Source organism: Pteropus alecto, unplaced genomic scaffold (genome assembly GCF_000325575.1).
Source record: "Pteropus alecto unplaced genomic scaffold, ASM32557v1 scaffold98, whole genome shotgun sequence".
Taxonomy (NCBI): Eukaryota; Metazoa; Chordata; class Mammalia; order Chiroptera; family Pteropodidae; genus Pteropus; species Pteropus alecto.
Genome location: NW_006443570.1, coordinates 9608210 through 9629861, shown reverse-complemented (window position 1 = coordinate 9629861; position 21652 = coordinate 9608210). Strand labels below are relative to the sequence as shown.

The 21652-nt window shown below is 39.5% G+C and overlaps 1 protein-coding gene across 1 annotated transcript in view; it reads right to left on the bottom strand.

The window, feature by feature from the left end:
- Positions 1-21652, bottom strand: part of ANKFN1 (ankyrin repeat and fibronectin type III domain containing 1) — a 330895-nt gene that overhangs the window by 107900 nt on the left and 201343 nt on the right. The window contains exon 3 of the mRNA XM_015599115.1: positions 8325-8459. Within this exon, the coding sequence (XP_015454601.1) occupies positions 8325-8459 (135 nt within the window). The remainder of the gene's footprint in view (positions 1-8324; positions 8460-21652) is intronic.

Below are 21652 nucleotides of genomic sequence, written 5' to 3'. Positions count from 1 at the left end.
TTGAGATCTATAGTTATATTTTATTCCATTCTTTAACCTCAAGGTAATCATAGTGGTTTTAAGCACAGTTTTGCAAGTAGAGACTTTGATATCAGGTTGATCTAACTTCAGGTTTTGGCTTTTGTATTTATTAACTGTATGATGTTTGGTAAGTTATTTAGCTTCCCTCAGTCTTAATCTCCTCGTCCTTAACAGTATTCCTCATCTCAATTATAATATTCATGTCTAAAAGGGATATTAGAGTTTTAAATGAGATAATACATATCTGTTGTTTAGCAGAGTGTCTGAAATAAATGCTCGATAAATATATTTTTTAACATTTATTTATTTCAGGCTCACTGTTCCCAGGCAACTACTGGTCCAGTTTCTGAAACTATACATTAGGTTTTATTTTCTAGAATTTTATATAAATGGAATCACCACTATGTGCTTTTTCCCCTCCCTAAATCTGCCTTCTTTCACTTAACTTAATTATTTTGAGATTTATCCATATTGTTGCTTATGAATAGTGCTTTACTTTTTATTGCTGAGTAGTATTGCACTGTATGGGTATACTAATTACTAATCAATATATAAGGTATTTTAATAAAAAAATTAAAACTTTTGGGATTTGCTCTAAAAAAAGATGTTTCTTTTTTTTTTTTTTCTTCCTTCAGAGAGGTTTAGGGGACCTGAGTTCTAAAGAGAAAGGGTTACAGATCTGTTAATGGAAGGTGGGCTGGTCTCTGCAACATGGCTATAGGATTAGACTTTAGGGGATAGTTAGCCAGGGGGAGATACTCTACGGAAAGTTATTTCTATGGAAAAATTATAGGAGATTATATATATATATCTCCTAATAATTTTTTTATCTCAAAGTCTTTAACAAAAGTCATTTTAAATGTTACAGACTACCAAACTTTTAAGGAAGAAATAATACGAATTCTACACAAAACTCTTCCAAAAATTTGGCTTTATTTTTGACACCAGCATTGCCCTGATACCAAAGAAGCATTACAAGAAAAGAAAGCTATTACCTAATGTCTCTCATGAACATAGAAGCAAAAGATATCAACAACATGTTAGCAAAGAAAATCCAGTAATATACAAAAAGAATACTGCATCATGGTCAAGCACGGTTTATTCTAGGAAAGCAAGATTAGTGTAACATTCAATCGCTCATCAATGTAATTCACTGCATTAACAGAATAAAGGGGAAGATAATAGGGTCATTTTAAAAGAAGCAGAAAAAGCAGCATTTGACAAATTCAACATCCATTCATGATAAAAGAAAAAAAAATCAGGAGTATAAGAGATTTCCTCAAGCTGACAAAGAGATTCTGCAAAAGTCTATAGCCAACATTACACTTAATGATTAAGGATCAAGTGCTTCCTTCTAGGATCAGAAACAGGGCCAGAATGTCCACTCCTACTTTTTCTATTGTACTGAGCATGCTAGCCAGTGAAGTAAGGCAAGGAAAATAGAGAAGTAAGATTGGAAAGAAAGAAGCAAGACAGTCTTCATTTGCAGATGACATGAAAGTTCGAGGTCTAAAGAGAAAGGGTTACAGATCTGTTAATGGAAGGTGGGCTGGTCTCTGCAACATGGCTATAGGATTAGACTTTAGGGGATAGTTAGCCAGGGGGAGATACTCTACGGAAAGTTATTTCTATGGAAAAATTATAGGAGATTATATATATATATCTCCTAATAATTTTTTTATCTCAAAGTCTTTAACAAAAGTCATTTTAAATGTTACAGACTACCAAACTTTTAAGGAAGAAATAATACGAATTCTACACAAAACTCTTCCAAAAATTTGGCTTTATTTTTGACACCAGCATTGCCCTGATACCAAAGAAGCATTACAAGAAAAGAAAGCTATTACCTAATGTCTCTCATGAACATAGAAGCAAAAGATATCAACAACATGTTAGCAAAGAAAATCCAGTAATATACAAAAAGAATACTGCATCATGGTCAAGCACGGTTTATTCTAGGAAAGCAAGATTAGTGTAACATTCAATCGCTCATCAATGTAATTCACTGCATTAACAGAATAAAGGGGAAGATAATAGGGTCATTTTAAAAGAAGCAGAAAAAGCAGCATTTGACAAATTCAACATCCATTCATGATAAAAGAAAAAAAAAATCAGGAGTATAAGAGATTTCCTCAAGCTGACAAAGAGATTCTGCAAAAGTCTATAGCCAACATTACACTTAATGATTAAGGATCAAGTGCTTCCTTCTAGGATCAGAAACAGGGCCAGAATGTCCACTCCTACTTTTTCTATTGTACTGAGCATTCTAGCCAGTGAAGTAAGGCAAGGAAAATAGAGAAGTAAGATTGGAAAGAAAGAAGCAAGACAGTCTTCATTTGCAGATGACATGAAAGTTCTGTAGAATAATTTAATCTACAAAAATATACTTGGGAATAAATATAACAAAATATATACAAAAAATGTATATTTAAAACTACATGACATTAAAAGGTGAAATTTAAAAAGACCTAAATAAATAGAGAGATAGACCTTGCTCGTGGATTAGATCAGATGAATTAGTATTGTTAAGGTGTCAGTTCTTCCAGTTTGAGCTATGGATTCAATACAATCCCAATAAAAATTCTGGCAGAACTTTTAAAAAGAAATTTGTAATCTGATTCTAAAATTTTTATAAAAATGGAAAGAATCTAAAATAGCCAAAACGACTTTGAAAAAGAAAAACAAAGTTGGTAGACTTACACTACTTAATTTCAAGACTTGCTATAAAGCTATAGTAATCGAGACATGTGGTATACTGATGTAAGAATAGCTATATAGATAAATACGATGAAATAAGAATAGACATATAGATGAAGGAAATGGAATAGAGAGCCCATAAGTAGCCTACATATATATATATAATCAATTGATTTTTGACAGAGGTGTCCAGGTAATTCACTAGAGAAAAAGAATTTTTTTTCAACAAATAATGCTGGAACAATGGGATATCTATATGCAAAAAACAAACAAAAAAACCCCCAAAACCAAAAATCCCTCAATCCCTACTTCATATCATGTATACAAATGAACTTGAAATGAAATAGATCTTAGACCTAGCTGCAAAAGCATAATCTATAAAACTTCTAGAAAAAAACATAGGAAGAGTATCTTTGTGAACTTGAATAAGACAATGATTTCTTAGAGGAGGCACAAAAAACACAAACCGTAAAGTAAACTGGTCTTTATGAAAATTTAAAACTTCTATTCTGTGACAGCCTGATTTTCAGCTAAACTTTTGAGGATGTGTGAATAATACACCTAGAGCCAAGCTGTCAGGAAAGAGTAATAGTAGCCTGGAGAATCCAGGTCCAAAATGTCAAGAATAACCTATAGAGAATGGAGCCTCCTCAGATTTACTTCAAAACCACCTGTTCCCTGGGCTTTGGCCATTTGCTCAAGTAACCGTCATCCTTTCTCCTAACACCACCAGCTGTCTCAAGTAAAGGGCAGGTTCTGGAATGGCCTCCATCATGCTTGCTTGTGACAGTAGCTGCAGCCAGCTCTAACCCAGCCAGATCCATGGAGGAAGGCTCCAGCTTCACTCATGGCTACCCTGAGAAACTGGGTAACATATCTGGAAAATAAATAGGAAAACCTGGACCAATGAAAGATAGGAGACTGGAAGGAGCCAGCAGATAATTTCCTATCCATTCATCCCCTATGGACTGTTTTGAGGGCTTCTTGGAGGCAATCACATGCAAACAATGAGATGTGTTTTTCTGTGAAGCCTTGCTAGTTCGGTTACCACCTGGATTTGTTTTCCCTCTTTCTTTGACTCACTTTCCTTTTTCCTTCACTCCTGATGCCCGGGGCTTGTATCTCCCAGTACCTAATAGAACATCTTAATCGGCTTCGTCTCAGGCTTTGTTTTCACAGGCTAAGACAAAATGTAATAAAATCCTATGAGAAAGTCAGTACTGTTATTATAGTCTCATTTTACAAACAAGGAAACTGAGGCCTGGGGAGGTTAGGTAACTTGTCCAAGATCCTGCAGCCAGTAAAACAGAGGAGGCAGAATTTGAACTGTGGCTCCAAAGCCCATGCTCTTAGCAACCCTGCTATTATTCTGTCTGAGGGAGCTTGGTCTGGCTGTCTGTCAGCTTCTTCTTCCTAGACCTTGATTCTGAAGACAAGATCTTGCCCTTATTATGAGTTCTGGCATGTCCAGAGTCCCTGTTTCATAGCAGATTGGTTGTGGGACTTTCTTATTGTATTTGTACTGTGAAAAAAGATCTGAGTCAGTTTAGATGAGGAGCAGTTATAAAACAAAGCATATTAGAAACAGGAGCTCTAGCCATTTGTGACAGCTGGGTAGACAGATACATTCATGCAAGGGAACATTTCTGACAGGGACAAGATTACTCTTCAGGCTGTGATGTGAACTAGGGACCTTCAGACTGCAACTTACTTGCCTGTCACTAGACAGAAGAGAAAGTATGACCTCCCCCTCCTATTCTCCCCTTGCTATTAACGTGACAGGTATGTCTTTGATTGCTAAAGTGTGGCCAATTCTATCATACTGATGATATATAATAAGGTGGAAGCATCCTTTCCAGTTCCTGTGCATTAAAAAAAATAATAATATATTCAGTTACTCGGTGATAAGTTTTGAAAAGTCAGCTGTGACGTCAGAGCAAGAAGACTGATTTTTGAAGTTTTAAAGCATGTTTATGAGAAAGAAGGTAGAAAGACAATATTGATCCTGTAGTTCAGTAAAGCCTTATGAATGATCTACTTTGTAGATCTAAGTTATGTATCCCATGATAGACCCTGGGGATTCAAAAGTGAATAAGGCAGGGTTCCTCTTAGGGTGACCAACTGTCTTGGTTTGCCGGGGTCTGAAGGGTTCCCAGGATGCAGGAATTAGAGTTAAAACTGGGAGAGTCCTGGGCACACTGAAACAAGTTGATTACTCCAAGGAGTTCATAGGCTAAAAAGGAAGACGCAAGTGTATGTAGTTATGAAATAGTGTGATATGTGAAATTATGAATTAATAATAATAGCTTTTACTTCTATAGTACTCTCTGTGAGCCAGGACCTCTTTAGAATAATGCCTTTATATGTGTCAGCTCACCAAATCCCATAATAGTCCTGTGAAGGAAGGACTACTATTACCCCCATTTTATGTAGTCAGAAACTGAGGCACCAGTAAGGGGCAGATCTGGAATTCAAAGCCAGGCAACATGGGTCTGTATCTGAGATCTTAACCTCTAAATGCCTAAGGCAAAGAAATAGCATGGAGGGGTGAGTGATTAACTTTGCAAGTGATAGGAGGTGGTCGTGAGAGAAGGGAGTGTGGGGAAATGGATTAGAAAAAGTGATCCCTGAGCAAGATTTTGAACAGTGAATGAGGATTCAACTAGCAGGAAGGAAAGAAAAGGGCATCCAGGTACAATAGGTTAGGACATGGAGATGTGAAATGCCCCTGTGTTGCTGGTAGACCGGTGCCCACAGGAGTACATTTCATCCATCATTCCAAGATCTGGGAAAGAAGCCTGGAGAGGTAGCAGGGCCAGGCCGTCAAGGGCTTCGCATGCCACGATAAAGAGTACAGACGTCAACTTCACAATGGGGAAGCACTAGAGAACTTTAAGGAAAAGCTGAAACATATTTTTAGAGAATTACTCTGGTAGCATCCAAAAGGTAATTGGAAGGGAAGTGGGTGTGGTGGAACCAGTGACTGAGTATGACCAAATATGAAACTCTTTAAAAACTCCCTGTGACTTCAACTATTGCATATGACAATGGGGATGGAAAGGGCTGGAGAGATTTAAAAAATGAAAGAAGTTAAAAGGACCAAACTTGATTAGATGGAGGGGCTAAAGGAATCAGGGAACCTGAAGATAACTTCTATGAGCTTTGCTTGGTTGACGAGGTGCATAATGTTCCGCCAGTAATTGGAAAAAAAAAAAAAAAAGGAATTCAGGAAGGAGAGTGGATTTAAAAGGAGAAGGATAGTGATTTCAGCTTTCTACATGACTCTCAAGGGTTTAGAGGAAATCTAGACGGTATTGTCTAATCCAAGCATTCCATAAAGAGAAGGAAATAGCTTGTCCTAAAGGCTCCTTAGTTTTCAGATCAAGAGTGAAATAATTATGAGGGAAGCTCTTGGAGAAAGGTATGAAATAAGTAGAAAACAAAAGAATTAATATAATATTAATACAACATCCTTTGGGTTTCCCCTGAGATGGAAAACATTTAATACATTAATTTACGGTAAGGTACCAGTGGCTTAATTTATTAATTTTCCTAAGAATTTTTTTTTTACCTTATAAAAGACAGCAATACTTAACTGAATCCTTGACAAAAGAATTTCAGGTACCTTAATCTTAGAGATGGGACAATATTTTTTTGAGGGGGGCAAATGAGCCTTTTAGTACTCCTCAAATCGTAGTACATTTTCAGCTGCCAATTTCATGTGCATAGGTATGGGGGTAATTTGAATAACTGAAAGTTGTCCTAAGTTCTATGCGTGCCTTCTACTCACTCTTGAACTAACTCTCCCCAAATATTTGCATGGTCGTTTGTTTCAAAACACTCGAGATCTTCAGTATCTTGGCATCGTAAGTTTAGAAAATCAGTTATTACTGATCAATATGGGAAAAAGTTATTTATATGACCTATTCATTTGAATTCGAAGTTTTTTTTAAAATGCCATTTTCTAGCTCTATTCTTCCCTTCTAATGTCTTAAGTGTGATCATGCTTCCTTCACAATGTTCTGTATCCCTTAGATGGCGGAAGGAGCATCCATCCCCTGATCCCCACATAAATAGTCATCTGTGGGTTTCTGATGCATGCTTTCTGGATTAAAGTGCATGAACAGTGATCTTGATTGCCTATTGCACCCTTTAACAAGAAAGCTTTAGGTAGTATCTCATGGATACGTTAATTGAGCTTAGCGTGTCTTCTTTGAAACGACCAAGAATGGGAGGAATGGAAATCCAGGGAGAGTAAGGCAATTTCCCAAAGATACACCCTTAGTCTTAGCTGGCAACCAGCAAAAGTGCCCTGCCAACCCGACATCTCTAACCACTAGGCAATTTTGTCTCCTTTCTGTTAGAATGCCATCATTTCATGGGAGAACAACCCTGCTCTTGTGATTGAGGATTGCGTGGCCTGGGGATACTTTCCACTAGGCAAAAAACATCACCCATCTCTCAGATTTCCTAACTTTGGTTTTTATTTAGGGAAGCATGCTACTCACTGTTCTAACATCGTCCATCTTTGTCAGCACCCAAGACCGCAACTTCATGTGAACGGCCAGTGATATACTGCAGATAGAGTTCACCGAAGACATTAAACTCCGTATGACATGTGGACTCTGAGCCCACCAAAGATGGATTGATGCTGCCATAAAGTCTTGCAGTAGGCAGGCAAACAACAGACCAAGGATACTTGGCGGTGGTGGTAGTGCTAGGAAAAGAAAGAGCTTTCTCCGTTCGTGTTCCCCTTCTACAGAGGCTGGCTTACATACTATTTAGGAAATGAAGAAATCAAGTGAATATGGGGGTTTTAGGGGCCCAGCATAGAAAAAACAGCCTAGATTATCAATAATACTTTCAGAAGCCTTGGCTGGGCTAACGACCAGCATAGGTACAAACGGGATACTTAAAATAGCACAATTTGAATCTAGTGCACACTACTAACCATGTAGAATAAAGAAAAGATTTAAGGAACATGGGTACGAAAGTGGCAGTGGATCGAGCAAGGGTTTGCAGGCCGTGTGTCCACTGCGTCTCCCTAGGCAGGTATTCTTAACATTAGTCATGGTGTTATTTATGGGCTTGCTGAGCCAGGACGGACAGCATGCTGGCATTCCACTCTGCATGTCTAACCTGCAAACTGGACTTAAGACACCAATATGTCTGGGTTTGTATTCGGGATTATCAGAATGATGGGATCCATCTTTACCTGATCCAACAGGTATTTTATAGGTACTCAGGAACCCGATTAGAAAATGATCTTATACAACAAAAGAATAATTTATTTTTCATCATTAATGCTAATCAGTTATGCAGGCACATAATGTCCTTAAGCTTGCTGCAAACAAAATGCCCAATTATCAGAAATGGGCTTCTTCATCCCCATCCTTTTGCCTCCTCACATGCACGTGTATGTGCTGTCGCAGACCACTGAGTATGTGTTTGTGTGCATTCTTCATGGACCGCCTGCAGCTAAGTTTGGAAGATGCAGGTTTTTTATATCATTTAAACCGCAGCAACACACACACATTTTAAAAACCATCAGTGACTAAGAAAGCCCCACATTCACATGAAGAAAGAAAACAATAAATCTGACTTACCAGTTTAGGTTGTTTGAGGCAGAAGAGGAACAAGTTGTTGGTAATTGTCCAGTGCTTTCATTCAATAAATCACAGTGGCTTTGCTTTCTCCTGTGGCTCAGCCTCTGCGCAAAGCAGGCGAACCTCCTTCCTATTCTGTGTAAAGAATAAAATGCGAACGGGATCACTACAGGCAAAAGCCGAAGTCCATGATCACTAAGCTACTCTTAATGCAAAATAAAAGAGCAAATGATGTACAGGGAGAGAAGGGGAGAGGGAAACAGCTTGGCTCAGAAAGTAGGTGTATTTCTGGACTGCAGCCCCGAGAAGGCTTGATTTTTCAAGCTCTTGTGCATGTAGTAAAAGGATGCCATGACTTCGGTGTGTCTTTAGCCTATTGTATCTGTGAGTTCCATTAAGAACAGAATGCAGGGACAGGCAGCTTCATGTCAAACAAGACTGAGTCAGAACCAACTGTCACTCAAAGATGAGCAAAGGGGCAGTGAGGCAGCCAGTTAGCTTTGCACTATACCAACTGCAGAGAAAGAAATACTGTCTGGCATTCAAGAGCCCATCCAGCAATCTGTGACTACAAATGTTCTATATCTCTCCTGGGGCTAGTCACCCCCTTACTCCCACAGCTGCCTGGGACCAGAAGCCCACAGGTGGCAGCCACATCCCCTCAATTCAAGGCACCTATGCAATCCTTTACGAGCTCCCAATCTAGTCAGGGCTGCTCAACCAATGCTCAAGTTTTTGTCTGAGCAGCTTCCAAAAAAGTAGTCTGCAGACCAAGGACTTAGGACACCAAGGGGCTCAGTCTTAGGAGGAAGATTCCTGCGCATCCTCCATGCCAGCCACATGTGGGTATCCCTGGCTACTTTCACGGCATTATGCTTCACATGACTAAAAAGACACACAAGTGGGTTTCCTAGAAAGCTGCTTATGTAGGCATTTTTCATGTTTCCTTCTGTAATAAAATGGCAAATGACCTTCACAGGGAGACATTTCTGATTGAGAGCACATATGAATATCACACATACGCGCATGCACGCGCGCGCGCGCGCTCACACACACACACATACAGATATACACATGTCCCTAGCGACAGCATTAAGAATCTAAAGCTCTATTCAGATTCTCTCTCTCTGCCAAATGAAAGCTTAGCTGCTGTGATGACTTCAGTAATAATTTGGGACCCTTCTACTAGACACTGTGGTCTGTTATTTATACCTGGAGGCGATTCAACTACCCAGATTTGAATGTGACTCTGTAGCAAATCGGGAAAAAAGTCTTGGTAATAAACTAGAGGGTAGAATGTTAATCTTCGATCTGGTGATGAATTAGAATCCTGGGAATGGCATCTTGTATTCCTGAAAATCTGCCCCTTTCTAGAGACAACATCTCACCTGGCAGCTTACTCATTCCTGACAGGTGCTGTTCTGGAGCTGGGATCTGAGTCAAGGCTTAATGACTCACAAAACTTGGACATCTAAAGAAAGAGCTCCGTTTAGCTTTTTCACAATTGTCTTATTTTTTCTTTCTCATATGAAAGCAAAATCTCTCTCTGGAACATATTTTCTCTTTCTCTTCTTGGACTTACTTGTCCATGGAAGCATTGCTATGAGTAATCTAATTTGGGAATATTCATGTGCCTGAGGTTGGTTCAGAAGGCTGTTTTTTTTTTTCTCCCCTCCCACCCCCATCAGGAATTAAATAGGAGTCAGGCTAACTTTTCTCAGTTTAAGCCCAAATGACTGCCATGTAGAACTTTAGCCTTATCTGTAGAAAAACTTTGACTTTAATGCAGATCTGCTTAAATACCATCTGCTGGCATAAGCCAGGCGACTCTGAGTAATTTACTGAGGTTAGGGGCTGCCTCGTAGGGGTCATGAGTTCAGTATGCTTTGCAAACCTAAGGGGATGATGCCTCCTGTAATAGGGGCATTGCCTCCTGGTGCTAATGCTCAAATCTGAGTCATTTCATAAACCCACATCCATTGCAGAGGAGATACATTCATTAATCCACTCTTTAGCAGGCATTTATTAAGTACTTAGTAGATTAGATACACTGTGCCAAATACTTTAATGTTACCAAAAGCCTATTGATGAAATATGAAATCTCTGAAATACGTTAGCAAAAATCTCCATAATCTGGCTCTGCCTACCTCTCATCTAATTTCCTGCCACCTTCTTACTCACCTTCCATGCTGTCTTTTTGAATATCTTTCAATTCCTTGGACATGCCATACTCTCTTAATTCCAGAATTCTGCATATATTCTTCTGCTTGAATGTTCAGTCCCTTTTGTCTAACTCATGTACAGCCTTAGAGTCTTGGCTTAAACCTCAGCTCTAAAGGATATTTTTCTAGCCCCTGGGCTGTGAGGGTCCCTGCTCTGTGGTCTTATAGCACCTTATACCCTCCCATCATTTTGTTGAACTTACTTGTTTAACATCAGTCATCCCCATCATACTGTAAGAGTTTAAGTGCAAAGTCTTTTTTCCAGTGTCTAGCAGAGTTCTTGGCACACAGAAGGCATTCAGTAAATATTTAGTCACTATTTTGTTGAAGTGTTTAGCATGTATTTGTTGAATGAAAGAATAAACCATTTCAAAGAATAACGGGGGTCTGAGAATTGAAAGGGACCCCAAAGTTCATTTAGTGCATCTAATTTTTCTTGCCAAGTGGCCATCCATTGAAAGCTTTCCTCCTCCGATTATTCCTTCCTGACTAATCTCAGCCCATACTGATTACACACTTGCTTCGCCCCCCACCCCCATCCCTCTTACAGCATGTTCTTGCTTTTTGTTCTCCAGCTGTTTCCTGGAGTTTGTCTCATCTCTATAAACTGGTATTCTCCATAATTCCTAGCATAAGCCTACAATTATTTGATGCTTGATGCATTCAACAGCAAACATTTGAACAGGGTTTTAAATGATCAGAGGCTTGCTTTAGGAAGATTATCCTGGTATGAGGGAAAGGATGGGTTGGACTGCCAGACCTCGACAAGACTCTAATGCTGACCATGGCACGGAGATGGGATTTAAAAGCAGCCTTGCTTTTTCTTCCCCTCCCCGCTCCCCCTTTCCCCCACCCTCCATATCATAATACCAGCGTTCTCATTTGGAACACTGAGAATGTTTGTTCCGTACTCAGCACTTCCCCCTCACCCAATTCCACCCCCACAGTTGGTTCACTTGCTTTGGTTATTTGTGAACCTGTCTTACTGATTAAAGTTCCTTTGAAGAGAGGGATTGCATTTAAATTATTTTCTATCTTTTTCTTCCAGATCTTGCACTTTGTATCTTCCAGATAGTAAGTGCTCAACAAATATTAACAAAGGAAAGCGCTTATTATATGCAAAGCATCTGATGAAGCACTGTGGTGAGGAGGGCTTACAAAGATGAATGAGGCATCTTTTCAAAGATAAAAAAGATTTGTTTAGTGAGAGAGATGTAACTTATTATAATACAGGGCAGAATTAAATAAGTGCCAAGAAAAAGTATGAGCAATGTGCTTAGGGAGCACAAAAGAATTATTACTTCCTTCTGGGATGCTTATGGAAGATTCACAGAGAAGGACGCATTTGAACTGGAGCTGGAGGAATGAAGATCCCTAGGGATTGAAAAGAAGAGGAGGAAATGAAGTCAATGCACAGAGTTCCTAGAATATTTGGGAAGTGACAGTGGTCCATTTGGGCTGGAGTGAGTGGTAATGGAGAGACCGAATGGAATTTAGTCTCCAAAAGTAGGCAGGGGCTAGACTGGGGAGCGCTCGAATGCTAAGCGAAAGAGTTTGGACTCTGTCCTGTATGCGATGGAGATTTGAGCAGGAGAATGTCAGTGTAGCCGATTAAGATCTCTCCGGTCTAGCCACTGTGGTCCGTGAACTGAAGTGGTAAGAATCTGGAAGCAGGAAGACATTGATGGCGGGGTGTGTGTGTGTGTGTGTGTGTGTGTGTGTGTGTGTGTGTGCTGTGAAAACGTAAATAATTAGGAGATGAATACAGGAGGTAGATGTTCAGGACTCGTCAATGGTACAGATGGGAGCAAGGGGGGAAGTGAGAGAGTGTGAGAAAGAAGCCGACTTTTAAAGTTTTAACCTGTATGATGGCAGATGGTGACATCAGTCGATCCCAGTACACAAACATAGAGATAATTTAGGCATTCACGTCATGGTCTGCGCACCTTTTGAAGATAGAGAAAAGAACAGGAGGCTGAGTTCTTGGAGCCACGTGAATGGCCTGGACTGCTTTGAAGAAGTCATTTAGCAGCAGCTAAAGAAGTCATTTTAGGCCGTGACAGATGAACTACCTCTGGCAACCCACAGGGCCATTTGCAGGGGGATGTGTGTAGAGTTTCATAAGAAAGAGGACTCCCAGGTTAAATGTGAGGATTTGCAGTTTCCCATCTCGGAGTTGTTCAGCTTAGTGGAAAGAACCCCGGTTAGGATGGGGAGTTTTAGTTTGAGTCCTCGAGTTGCTCCTCATCAGCCGTATGACGTTGGGCAAGTCACTTTCTATCATGAGGTCTCAGTTTTCCCACTTGTAAAATGAGGGAGTTGGGCCAGTCAAATTCAAACGTCTCTTCTAGTTCACCGTTCTCTGATTTGCGAGGTGCAACATTTAGAATCTCAGAATATGTATGAAATTAGGCCAAAGCCCACCAACGTCAGAAGCTCCTAATGCCACTCTCTCCTACAAAATTATGCCCATATTTTCAGACTGTCCATATATCATTGCAAATGCTTGTCGGCCCCGCGGTTAGTTCTATGTGGTTTGTTTATAAGACATAAATTTAAATTGATCACTTTTTGATGACCATTTTCTAACAATTTTTCACTTTTTTTTTCAGAAAAGTTTTTTTTTTTTTTTGGGGGGGGGTGCCTTTTCAATGGAGTCTCAAAATTAAATTATGGGAAGAAAGCGGCAGTCCCTTACTGTGGTCAGCAGAGTCTGGCCAGCCTACTTCCGCTCCCTAATCTCCTGACCTTCCTTAGGGCGAGGCTGCTCAATCACGGCTCCAATTCTTTTTTTCAAAAATAAAATGTGCTACTTATCGAAAAGCTGCTAAAAAGGAGACAAAAAAATAGGAAAAGAAAACTAACACCCCAGGGTGTATCTGAACATGCTTATTATGTGTGAAGTTGTTAGTAATGAATGTGAAACTGTTCCTCCTCCTCCCTCTCAATTTCTAAGCCCCAAAGAAAAAAGAAAAAAGGGTGGGGGAGGGCAATGGCTATTCAATTCAAAGCAGACCTTTTCAAAAGGTGCAGACTGTTCATAGCCATGGTATTTCTTGATTATTTTGTTTAAAGCACCAGTTGACCTTTCAAACTAAAAGTAAAGGTCCCAAAATACCCTGAGAAACCCTCTTTTGGATTTTTTTTTTTCCCTAAGTTTTGGAGACTAGACTCATGACATTCGAAAAGAGTCTTCAAAAAAGATGGTTCGTATAACTTCTAGTGTGATTTGATGACAGAATATTTATCTGACTGAATCATGTGAGATTTTTCCGGTGCTGCATTTTCGAGAAATGGAATTCTCTTAAGGAGGTTACAAACACTTCACCGACAGCTTTCCAAGAACGGCCTCATACTGCCTCTCGGCAGCCTCTCTCCGGGCTGTAGCACCGATGTGATAATCAGGGTCCCTGCTTCTGAAAAGTCTTCTTGTTCTGGCTGCCACCCTCCTTTCAGTCATCATTAGAATTCTGAAGCTATGAATCCCCTATTGTCTGTGTGAGCCTGGGATCCCCCACACCACGCGGAGGAAGGAATGTGAACCTCCTAGGTCTGGCTCTAAGTCTCAACCTTATCCAGCAGGTCACAAAGCCCCATTTATACACAGCTCCGAAGTTTTATCATAATTCTTTATCTGCGCAGCCCCATAGATCCTCTGGGGCAGTCAGGACACATTCGGTAATGAAGCCCATTTATCCTCATTTTCTCAATTGGCACACTTAAAGTTCTAATATTTATGTTCACACTGTCCTAATTTTGGATGTCAAAGATACTATACTAGACAAGTAGCATTGCCAAAGGATAATTGAGCAGCTCAGAACAGTTCACCGGAGTCTGGATCGTGATGTGATTTGTCATATTACCTTCCAATCATTTCATCATGAATAGTTACTTTTTAATAGCTCAGTGGAAAAAAAATAATAAACGCTGCCACTGATCAAACGCCTCCTGTGTGCCATGCAGTGCTATCACCGAATTCTCACACCCTGCAAAGAGGATTACCCGCTTTTTATCGATGAGGGAACTATGGTTCAGAGAGGTTGATTAACTTCTTTATGTGTGCTAAGGGGCTGAGCTCAAACTCAAACCCAGATCTCTGCAAAGTTCCTGGCATTTGTGCCCTCTCCTTTGCCTCTTTCCAGCAAAACGATTTGTGAGTTGCTTTGAATTAGTATAACAGTTATTTTTCATCACAAATAATGAAGAATTATGAACTCAGGGCTGTTAAAATATTTTGGCCAACTGAGTAATAATGAGGTCTGCTCTGATAAGCATTTAGCACAATGTGGGGTGGGAGTAAGAATCTGTGGCATATATTTCACCTATCAATAGGTGGCAGCATTCACCTAAATCTCTCCAAGAGGAATTAGCATAGGTCACTTCTTGCTACCGTCCCCAAGGCCATCTGCATTCTTTGATGCACTGGATTTTATAAAGAATAGCACTTACAATAAGTGGACTGCTAACTGGATCTTGACCATGCCTCTGTATGGTAAGATTTGGACTGTGGTGGGATTGTGGGGTGGGGGTGACTATGAGCCATCACAGAGATGTTGGGACCCCTCATTCAGTTTGGTCATTTCTCTGGGGAGGTCTTTTATCTGCAGCTCAAAGCCCAAGATGATTTTTGTATCTTCACTTTAAGAGTGTTATGCAGAATTCTCACGTAATTTAAAAATGAAATTGTTAATGCCCTAGGATTTGATAATTTAAGCATTTACAATTCAGAGAGTTTACTCAGATCAAGACAATAAAGCAATTAGCAGACTGCATGGTTTAGACATGATTTCAAAACCCAATGCACATGTACCCCTACCCATCAAACCATATGAATCTTTACTAGGAAGCATGAAAACCGAAGTTCACGAGGTAAGCAAATGTTCAACAGACATGTCAAAGTGGTCAAGCTAATGAGTCAAAGTACTGAAAGATAAACGACTGCTGAGTTTTAGGCAGACTCTTCCTCTTCCTCCCATTCTTAGGTATTCTGTTCCTCTTTATTTTTTTGTAAAGAAAATCTTAATATCAAAAATATCTACACTGAAATGGATTAGTACAAAATCCATTTCTGTTTTCTAGCTGCCGGTAAGAAAGAGTCTACCTAGAAGGATTTACTTTTATAAAGTCAAGAACACAGACGCAGTGGTAAGTAAAAGGATAAGTGAAAGATTCTTAGACCTGTCTTAATGTTGATGTCTCCATTTTTATTTGGGATACTTGGAACTGATCCTTATCAGTGATGACCAAGAATACTTGGAAGTCAGATAAGATGGGGCGTCCTAACTCTCAGAACTAAGAAGTTGACTCAAGAAAGATTCTTAGGAAACCAGATTCTCTCAAAAGAATTCAGACTGGCTGGTGGGTGAAGGCTGAAGTCTTTGGAGACGGCATATTAACTTTCTTTTTTCTGTTCCCAGATAGAATGAATGTCTCTTCTCCCACTGTAGTATTTGTAACTACGTTAGCCCTCTCAGCACAGTTTAACTTCGTTAGAGTTACTTGGGGTTCTACTTTCCTGACTGGATTGTGAACTCTGTGAGGGCAGGACTCAGGCCTCACTAACCTTTGACTTTGCCTCTCAGCTCAATACATATATGTTTAATTGAACTGAATTAGAGAGAACTCAAAGGAGTGCATTTTATTCTTTTGTCCTTAGCTTTAAAGAAAAATGACAGCTTTGGCGTTGGATATTACACATGGGTCACATTTCTTGTTTCTCGTCTAGTTCTTCCACTTCAGTGGAAGTGGCTGTAGGAGGATCATGCCAAAGCCCACCCCACCCCTGTAGCCATTAATTAACTAATTTTATGTCCTGGGCAGGGCCACCTTATTTTCTAGAATGCCCCAGGCATATGAAGGTTAAATGCAGAGGCAGGCAAACAAGTCATTCATTACAAGGGACATTAAGTGACCCACATCTAGTGTATCATTTCGATCACTAATGTTTCCTGCCTTTGTGGTTTGGAGACCCAACCTGCACCAAAACGTTGAACACTACAATGCCGTTTCCTAATGGTAGCTCTCATTGTTTCCCATATTAGGGCAAAGGTGAGCATGAGGGGAGACATTCATCTTCAAAGACTTACGAAATTACGTCCAACCTATTAAGCATATCAGGAGATACTGCCATGCTCGGGAAATGAATTACTCAGCTGAATATCACAAGCATAATGAAGTTGTCAGCAGCAACAGTGCAAATGTAGATTGTCTGATTATGTGTTGACCGTGCTAGCCATTCAGGCACACACTGGGGAGGAAATTGTTGTCATATTGTTCACCACATTCTCAGCTCCATTCTCAGCTACGGTGATAAAACTGATATCTCTAGAAGCACATGGAAAACAACAACAAACCAGAAAGAGCATCCTCTTATTTCCAGCATGGCTGCAGTCTCTCCCCTCCAGGGGCTCAAATCTGTCATCTTCTTTTTAAAAAATGACCATGACAAGAAGGGTAAGTTTAGATTCTGTTCCTCCAAACAAACATTTCACAATGGGCTTCCTTGGCCTTTGTCAACTTCAAAATAAGCAGGAATTTAGCAAGGAAGGTTTAACTACGTGGGTGGGACTTGCACCTTTCTTATGAGTCAAAGATGAAGGCAGTTTGCGTCGTTCCTTTCTGCAGAAGGATCTGACTAGGTGATATCTCTTGATATCAACTGTAATCGTCTCAATTTTTCCCTGACTTTTTAAAAAAACACTTTTAGCTTTCTCTTTTATTAATTCAGGAGGTCAAACTAGATCCCAAAGGCCACTTACGGCTCTAACATGCTGTGGTATCAAAAAGTTACTAGAGCACTTAGCTCAAAAAAGAGTATCTCTGCCATAAAGACAAAATGATTTATTTCTACCCAGCTACTTGGTTTGTATTGGAAATATGTTCTGATACTTCAGAACAAATACACTTGATCTTTTTTTCCCTAGAGTGCACAGAAATCTGCTTTAAACATGTGTTATTTATCAGGAATGTTTGCTTTAAAAAAAAAAAAAAAAACTGATGTAGACGTGTCTCACTCATTAATAGAATCCTATATCTATTCGAGTTTTCTTTGGATAAAGCCAAGAAGATGTTTCTACTGGTGGAACTGGTGTTTTTTACACACTTACCATATTGCACAAGAGCAGCTGATTACCCTGGGCGGCCCCCACTTAGTGGGTAGTGATTTGCATGAGTAATCTGGGTAGTTTTGGTGGTCAGTCAAGCTGTAGAGAAAATTCTCCTCCTTCCACCCTCATTTATTTTTTTTCTATCGAGTGCCAGCCAAAAGGAGTTCACATAAGCTCTTTCAGGAACATTTCTGTTTGGAGTTTGTGTCCAGGTATAAGTTGAAATCTAGGCCCCTAAGTCTAAATTTTAGAAAGGTTCCTCTTCCTCTTGGTTAAGTGATAAATAAATAAATCTCCAAAGAGGTCTTCTCCCTTTTCCAGGTTTTCTTTCTCTATTTACTTTGCAGCCCAGGAGTTCCGTAGACGATAATCGTAGATGATAATTTGTCAGTCTCCTGACAAATTGCCCACCTTCCTACCTCCACAAGAAATACGTCACTGATTGACCAATGGTTTATCTCCATAACTACAAGACATCAAACCTTAGTATAGAAGAGAGAATCTTTTGTAATTAACCACAGTGAGAATTCAAAATACTAAGGTGAAAGAGACGTGAAGAAGCTACTTGTATTTGCACATTCAAACATAATAGTGAAGACTTATACCTGTGTGATAGGATCCAGCAATTATAAAGGCAGTCTACACTGTCACTTAAACACCGAACTGTAAATGCCACTTTATCCATTAAAATTACTCTCGGCTGAAAGGAAAAACTTCTCTTTTCTCCTAAAAATGCCAGATCGAGTTTGCTGTACATATGTCAGGAGCATCTGACCTACAGCACATAGCAGCAAAAAAGCATTTAATGAACTGAAGAAGAAGAAAGAATAACAGAGGGAGAAATAAAAAGAAAGTTAAAGAAGTTGTAATTATACTTTTTAAGAAGACTTTAAAGTCTCATCTTGTTGAATTTTGGCCTCGTCCCTATTATTCCAGTCTTCCCCTTACAGACATTGGCGCAGCCCTTTTGTTTCTGGCCTGGACCTTCCATCTTCAGACTTCTGTCCCACTTCCCTTTCTTCACTCTGTCCCAGACTCCGAACTCCCATGAAAGCAGACCCCGGAGGGGCCAACTGGGGTGCTCTGGCCACTTTGTAAGACTGCTCAGCAGAGTTTTTTCAACAACTGCATATGCCAACGTAATTCTTCTCTGGCATTGTTGGACCTACCGGATGCACCTCGCAGGAGAGCAGGGCATTGAATGGAATTAGAAGTTCAATGGCTTATTCACTTCATTCATTATTTGGGGGGAAAAATCCAAGACTTTGCTCAGAGAGGATGAAAAGGACTGCAATAGGCGCCTTCCATCTGTGCTGCCAGTCTAGCTAGGACAGTGTCTTCTTGATTTGAAAGGGAGGTCACAAAGTTTCACTTGGTTCTCAAATCCTCAACACTCAAAATCCGTGTATCAAATACAACCAGAGCTAGTTATTCATTCTCACTGCTCCTTCACGAATTTACCTTTGGCATTGAGGAAAAGTAAGGATTTTCAATGACAGTTCAACTCCAAAATGCATTTACTTCCCAAACTTAAAAATCACAAAACATACACTACATATTTGCCATCTCCTCCAGATATATGAGAGAAAATCCAGCACTTAGGAGCATTTACACTTCATCGACCAAATATTAATTTAGTGCAATGTGGCATATGGACAGCAGAAACTGTGGTTATTTTAACTGATTGAATTAAAACCAAATAGGCTGAAGGGAGTTATATGTAGCCCAGTGAAACACATTTGCCCTTGAACAAGAAGAGTTTATTTTGAGCTTGGCAACACTGAGTAGTTGAGACTGAGAGTAAATTCCTGCCTGAGATGGCATCAGGCATCACACAAGGACCTCAAAGTTAGAGTGAAATGGTTTTGAATTCTGTCTGAAAAAGAATCCCTGTTGTTTTCAGTTAACCTAAAATCATTCCCCGTTTCCTTTCTCCGTGTCTGTACATTTCTACTGCACCCTTGCCTACCCTTGTCTAATAGGTCGCAAGGTTCAGGGTACTGTAGAACATTACAGATAAGAAAGCTGAGGTTGGGATCCATAGTAGAAAAAAGTCCAGTATATTGGAAATCAAATACTAGTTAAAATCAGGGCATGTGAATAAAATACTTGAGCTTGCTACTTGTTAGCTGTGAATCTTTGGCAAATCACTTGACTTCTGTGCCTCAGTTTTCTTATCTATAAAATGGAATTAATAGTAGTCACCACAAAACCTTGAATAGACACATCATAACAGAAGATGTACAAATGGCCAATAAGCACATGAAAAGGTGCTCAATTTGATCAGTCATCAGAGAATTGCAAAATAAAGCCACATGCTGGTTTAGACCCACTACACTGGCTAACATCAAATTGGGCAAAGACGTAGAACAACAACACATAGATGGTTGATGAGAATGTAAAATGGTATAATGACTTTGAAAAACTGGCAGTTTCTAACAAAGTTAAATATAACGTACCTTATGACTCAGAATTCTACCTTGGGTTTTATCCCCAAAAGAAGAAAATAAATATCCACAAAAAGAATTGTGCATTATAGCAGCTTTGGTCAAAATAGCCAATCTAGAAACAGTCCGAATATCATCAGTAGGATAACAAATCAACAAATTGTGGTATATTCACTCAATGGAATATTACTCAATAATAAAAAATGAATGAACTATGGATACACATAACAATGTGACTAAATCAATCTCAAAAAGAAAACCAAAACATTATATTGAGCAAAAAAGCCAGACACAATATCATACTTACTGCACAATTACATTTCTGTGAAGACCTAAAATTGGCAGAACTGATCATAGTGGTGATAAAAATTAAAACAGTGGTTCCTTAGGACTAGTGGTGTTGAGATGTATGATTCGACAGTGGTAGGAGGAAACGTTCAGGCATGTTGGAAATTTCTTTATTTGATTTAGGTGTTGCATAGAAGGAGCTATACAATTATTGAAACGTATCTAACTAAACACTTAAAATCTATTTTTTATTTGTTATGTATATTTAAAAAATGCCTGCCTTAGCTATCTTACAGGGATATTGGAAGACTAAATGAGATTTAAAGATTGAATGAGATTTAAATGCCACATAAATTTGAATTATTGCCATTTGATAAAATCAAACATAGGCTTAGCCTATGGGCAGGCATATGGAGACATGCATCTGGAAGCTGAGCGAGGATCCCAGGACTTGAACTCAAGCTGCAGCCCAAGGACTAAGGACAGTACTAAGAGCTCCTTTCTACCTCAAGCCAGAGCTACTGCTAGCCCATGTGGTGTCATTGTGAGAAGCAGAAAAACAAACCTCTTCCTTTTCCCCAACCATGGCACACGGCCTAGGGAACAGACATAGGCTGGATCTCAGCACCTTCTTACCCCTTGGGCCAGGTATGTTTGTGCCAGGAACAATCTGCACAGCTCTCTATGGGGGCTCTCCTCAAGGCTTTTGTACATACTGTTCCATCTGCTCAAAACGTTTGTCCCTATTTTCACAGTATTGTTTCTCTTTCATCCTTCAGATCTTGGCTTAAATGCCATTTCCTCAGAGTAGAGATATTTTTCCTTCATTCTCATTAATCTCTATCTCAAAATCCTATTGTTTTCCTGAAAGCACTTGCCACAATTTGCAATTAGTATTTCTTTACCTGGTCTTTATCAGTCTCCTCTTTCTAGACTGTGTAGCCCATAGAAGTAGGGAATCTTTTGTTCACCATAATACCCCCAAGGTGTCGAATAGTGCCTAGAACATAGTAGGTGCTCTACAAATGTTTATCGAATGACAAAGGCAGAAGTTTGGGGAAATTTTTATCTAATACAATAAACAATAACATTTTACAAATGTGACCTTGATTGGCCATTTCTGACTCACTTTTCTGGAAATTTGTTTTTTAGGTCATCGTAATTTATAATTTTAAGAACTTCGTTTTCAATTGATATAATTGGAAGGAACATCAGTTGTTCACTCTTTTTTGGGCAAATGCTAGATCACAATTATTTTTTGCTAA